Here is a 5,472-nt window from a genome sequence, read left to right on the forward strand (position 1 = left end):
ACTTAACGAAAAAGTAAATCGGTGAAGTAGAACCTTTGTGATAACTAGGCAATTGATTTGCCTGACAGATACCGAATAAAAAAATAAATGTAGTTACATATAAACCGCGATTTCTGTGGTGGAATTAGCATAATTTCGAATACACAAAGAGTTATTTAATGATCTATACAATTATTGATTTCGAGAATTAGCATCGTAGCCTTCTTGTGTCACAGAGAAAGTCGCAAATGGCAACCCAAATGTCCGTGTGTCCAAGCGTCCAATGTCCAAGCGCACCCGAAAGAGGACAAGTGATGCATTTCTTACCAAATTAGGCGGGGATTCGAATCACGTGCATGGTGTTTACTATTGAGGCTAACTTGATGATATAATTATTCATCGCTGCTGGCTCTATTGCGAGCACTGCGAACGAACGAAGACGGCACAATAGTGGTGTTGCAGGAATAGTCCGGGCAAGGACAGTCTTATGCCATCTATGAAGGAGTTGGTCAGTGCTACACCATGGCCCACAACTTGTCGAGGAAGCACTGTTCCTGCGAGGGCACGGTGTAGCATCCGTCGGCCACCGCGATGGAGCTTAGTGCGGGGGCGAGTCGAACGGTGCGTCGATGATCTGGTCCGGCAGCACAGTGCACTGTTTGGTGTCCGGCAAGCGCATGGCCAGATAGGCTGCGGTGACGCACATTAGCGACACCATGCCGAGCGGCACTGAAGACGCTGGCAGGAGTCCCAAGTAGACCGCCACAGGCGTGGCGACGCTGGCGGCATCCGCGAAGCACTTGCACAGCGCCAGGCCCGTGCAGCGCACCACCGAAGGGTACATCTCGGCCGTGTACAGGGTGCCCACGACCTGCGATGCGTCTGCGCTGACGTTCGCCACCAGCAGAAGCGCCGCGCTGGGAACTGCGCTGTCGTCGCCGAGGGTGGCGGCCACAAAGCAAGCGAAAGCGGCAAGACCCAGCGCCCAGCACTGCGAAGCCCTGCGTCCCAGGCGTGCCGCGGACACGATGGCGACCAATTCGGTCGGGAACGACAGGAGCGAGGAGAGCGCCAGCAGCGCTGCCGGGTACAAGTCCAGATAGTGGATCTTCACCGAGGCCGCTTCTGACGCGACTGCGGTCACCGTCCACAGATAGCAGAGGATGACGCTGTTGCGCTTGCGGCCTCGCGCGCGAGATGCATCGCAATGAACGCCCTCGGCAGCTATGGCTGAGCGGCCTCGCTCGATTTCCCGCCGCGTGTGCGCCAACTGCTGGCGCACTTCGAATATGCTCTCGCCGTTTAGCATGGCCGCCTGCATGATGACTGTCTCCGCCTCTTCCGCGTTGCCTCGCGCAAGCAGCCATCGAGGTGACTCCAATAGGGCTGTAAAGACGCTGAACATCAGGAGGCAGGGTAGCATGCTTGTCAGCTGTAGCGTGTACCAGCTGAACTTCGCCCACATCATTACTGCCACGATGACTGCGCCGAACACCTTTCCCATCATCGCCGCTATCGAGTACAGTACGCGGCGCTCCGGTGACAGAACTTCGATCAGTAGCACGAAGCTGGTGTTAAAGAGGCTGCTGGTGGCCGCTCCCTGCAAGAGGCGCATGGCGATGAAGCTGTTCATTATGGTGGAGAACACGATCACTACGCCGGCCGCTTGGAGCACCACCGTACAGAACTGTATCACCGGCTTCCGGCCCAAACGGTCTGCTATTGGCCCTAACACGATCAGCGTGCCGATGGCACCCAGCGAGAAGGCGCAGCAGCTGAGCGGCAGGAACCAGGCACGCTCGCACGCCAGATGAAAATCCTGCACGATGGAGGCTCCGTAGGCGGATTGCGCGTACTCCCACTTCGCGCAAGGCACCGTGGCGATGCCTGTCGAGTTCCACTCTGCGTTCATGCGGCACCTGCTGTAGTGGCCGTCGACATGTTGCGCAAATGCGCCGGTCTGGCGCACCAGTGATCGACGCCGTGGTTGGCGATCCGCAGGGGCAATGTGTGGAACGGTAGCACGAAGGCAACCAGTAGCACGAAGTAGAACACGGTCGTTTGGAAAGGGCCATGACTTCCAACCAGCTGCAAAGCATCTTCGCACCGCAGACACCCCGCTGTCTTGGAGGCAGAAAAGCGCGGTTGGAAAGAAACAGGATCCCCCGGTTGACTAGCAGAAATTCGCGATGGGGAGCTTCTACCCTTGTCCAAGGACGGCACGCTGGCTTGGCGGTCATGTCGCTCATCATACCAACACAGCTTGGACAGCTGCTGCTGTTCGCGGAGCCTGGTATACTCGTCCGATCCTACGTTGCATGTTGCAGCTGCGCCGTTACCCTGTTGTTGGGCTGTTTGCAGAGTCTGATGTGGAATGCTGCTGTTGGAGGTGGAGCGTAGACGAGACAGCAGGGGAGAAAGAAGCATCTGACCCCGGTTCGCCCACTGTCCAGAGAATGTCCGTAAGCGCAGAGATCGCAGTGCTGCCAGCTCATGCAATAACGTGCGGCGCATCACTGCCGCCCGGTACGAAGCACCCAACAGTAAAGCCCGGTCGGGCTGGTGTTGCTTCGCAGGCTGCATCTGAGCAGGTGACGGTAGCTGGGGTGGTGGAGGAAGCAGCATCGCCGGTGTGCTGGGTTTGGGGTACCCAGCACGCGGCGACGTCTGCAGCGGCGACAGCGAAGTGAGAACTGTTGTTGGCGATCCCTGGCTGGGGCTGAATACTTGCGATTGCGAAGTATGAGGCGATGGTCCGGCAGCCGAAGAGGAAGGCAATGCCAGCGACGTCCTAGGTGGCGGAGACGGCGATGCAGCGACGGTGAAGCTTGCGGGTTCCTGCGACAACGCAGACGGTAGCGAAGGAGACAGCGCCGGCAGCGATGCGGTTTCGCCTCTCACCAGTGGCACTGGTGGCTTGCAGAGTCGCGAATTCTTCATTACGCTGCTGCACGGCGAGTCTTGAACCTGCGTCGCAGGTGACTGCTCTACTGGCAAACCTGAAGGCGGTGTTTGGAACCCTGTCACCTTCCGCTGTCGCCTTGAGCCCTGGTGCCGCGCCTTGGATGCCTTCGGCATAATGCCACCAACGTACTACACGTTGGTGGAACTTCAGCGTAATTCCTCGCGACGCGGCCACGGCTTCTCGTGATGCAAGATGGAGAGGAACTTCTCGGTGATGTTGCTCCACCGGTGTTCGATCTTCTTCTGGGCGCTCGGGGGCTCGGGTGGTTGCAGATCTCGCGTGGCGCTCCTTGTTATTCGTCTTCCTCACATGCAGGCAATAGCACAATCGTGACCTTGCTGCTGCTTAAATTGGCAATTTGCATTTGTTTTTTGGCGGAAGCTGACCACCACGTAATTTATGTCCGACGTTATCGTCATACTTTATCAGCTTATCTGGTGCCGTCGACGGCGCTTGTGACCCCAAATATCTGTTTTGCTTTAACTTATATTACAGAGGCCGCCGTCGACGGAATCGATCAACTTCACTTTTGTTGCTTGTAGAGCTTAGCTGTAAAAATGCTTTGTTCAAAGACAGGCACTTTGTGCGCCAAATAATCTATATTTCTGCATGAAACTTGACATATGACAAGGAACAATATCTGATGTCGCGTCTTATAGATATCATCATCATCTCTATGAATATGATCTCAGCTGAAGTGGCCATGTGTCTAGCTGAGGATTTGAACTCGGGTGCGGGAAAAGTATCATCCACGTTTTTGTCACCTGTTCCCATCATTGTTCCCGCACTGTCGTTGTCGTAACTGAAGTCGTCATCATTGCATGTCTTACCATTACCGTTCATGTCATCGTCTGCCCTGTTATACAGACGCTTTAGGTGACAGTTATTTATACCCGGCACTTCCTTTTATCTGAATACGGGCTTTCACCCCATTCGTATGGCACATTCTGTTGGGCACTTTGGTAATTTGTGCATAAATGCATAAATGCATAAAAACGTTGCGGCTTGGCCTCCTCCTTATAGAATTTGTCGAGTGATCAAATAGATAAATAACAGCTTTTCCATTGCCAAAGGTGCTGCAAACAAATTCTTGAACGGCACGCGCCGTGAAGACTAGTAAAATGTGTATTTTTTTATAAACGAATATACTCTTATATATCAAAAAGTGTGCTCAAAATAACTTATTTCCATGCTTCTATGTTTTTTGTCTATTTAATACATAAAGAAAATGTCAAACGATCTTTAGAAATATATAATTTTGAGACCAGCAAAGCAGTGCATGCCGCTGATATGAATAGTGTAAAGCCTATGAAATGAACAAGTTGAGGACAAATATTTTTATGAAACTTTGTTAACATCCCTGCCTTTCTCTCATTCGCATCTCTCTTTCTCTCTCTCATTCAAGAACCTTATTTACATTTTTGTACATATGCAACGACCAGGGAAAAATCTCAATGACGATGCCCTTTGTTAGAATGTATTGCGCAGGAGCAACTGTCATCGCTCGTGTATCGTGAGCAATTCCACCAATATTATGGTCGCAACAGAGAGCGTAACGTCGTCGGCGTAGATGGTGCGCCGGACTCCCACAACTCTTTCTAGCCGGTTGTCCACCCCGATCATCACGAGGTTGAAGAGTAGCGGGGAGATCACCGAGCCCTGCGGAGTTCCGACGCTGCCCTGCTTCTTCTCTTCGAGGTGCAGGTCTACCGCGCAGATTTCGGTGGTCCGTTCCGTCAGGAAGTCTTTGATGTACTGGTATGTCCTTCTGCCCATGTTTAGCCTGGATACTTGCGCCAGGATAGCCGAGTGCCTCACTTTTTTGAAGGCGCTCTGCAAGTCCAGCCCGAGTATGGCCCTGTTGTCCTTGGTGCCCGTCGTATCGTCGATGATCTCGTTCTTCAGTAAGATCTCGGCGTCTTGCGTCCCGAGCTTCTTCCGAAACCCGATGATGGAATGATGATGAATGAATGGAATGATGGATGATGGACGTTACGCTATGGGTACCGGGAGGAAGCGACGGACACATCGAGACAACGCTGGAAGAAGCGGTCAACGCCATCGAGGAGCAGCTGGGCGGGTCTGGACTCGTTTGCTCTCCGGCCAAGTCAGTACTGCCGGCAGGAGCGGGCAGGAAAAGAAAGAATATGGAAGTCAAGTACGTGCGTCCCAAGATCACGGTCAAGACAGCGGGAGGACAAGTAATACCGGAGGCCGAGAAGATTCGAGTGCTCGGGCTGCTCATCCAGCGAAACCGAGTCAACGGTGAAACGGTCAACAAGCTCGCGGGCAAAGCGGTCGCTGCAATGAGACTCATCAAGAGGGTGTCCAACAGACGAGCGGGGATGAAGGAGGAGAGCCTGACTAGGCTCGTTCAATCCTTCGCAGTTAGCCACATAACGTACGTGACCGCCTTCCACAACTGGACGCCGAGCGAACGTAACAAGATAGACGCCACCATACGCAATGCGTATAAGGCTGCACTAGGTATCCTCGGGAGCACGAGCACCGAAAAATTCATGGCGCTG

The 5,472-nt window shown here is 53.5% G+C and overlaps 1 protein-coding gene across 1 annotated transcript; it reads right to left on the reverse strand.

The window, feature by feature from the left end:
* Positions 1-577: 577 nt before the first annotated feature.
* LOC140219083 (solute carrier family 22 member 13-like) lies at positions 578-1,891 on the reverse strand. Its single transcript, XM_072288964.1, has one exon. It carries the CDS (start codon positions 1,889-1,891, stop codon positions 578-580), a length of 1,314 nt encoding a protein of 437 aa, XP_072145065.1.
* Positions 1,892-5,472: the final 3,581 nt, after the last annotated feature.

This window comes from Dermacentor andersoni, chromosome 6, assembly GCF_023375885.2.
Source record: "Dermacentor andersoni chromosome 6, qqDerAnde1_hic_scaffold, whole genome shotgun sequence".
NCBI lineage: Eukaryota > Metazoa > Arthropoda > Arachnida > Ixodida > Ixodidae > Dermacentor > Dermacentor andersoni.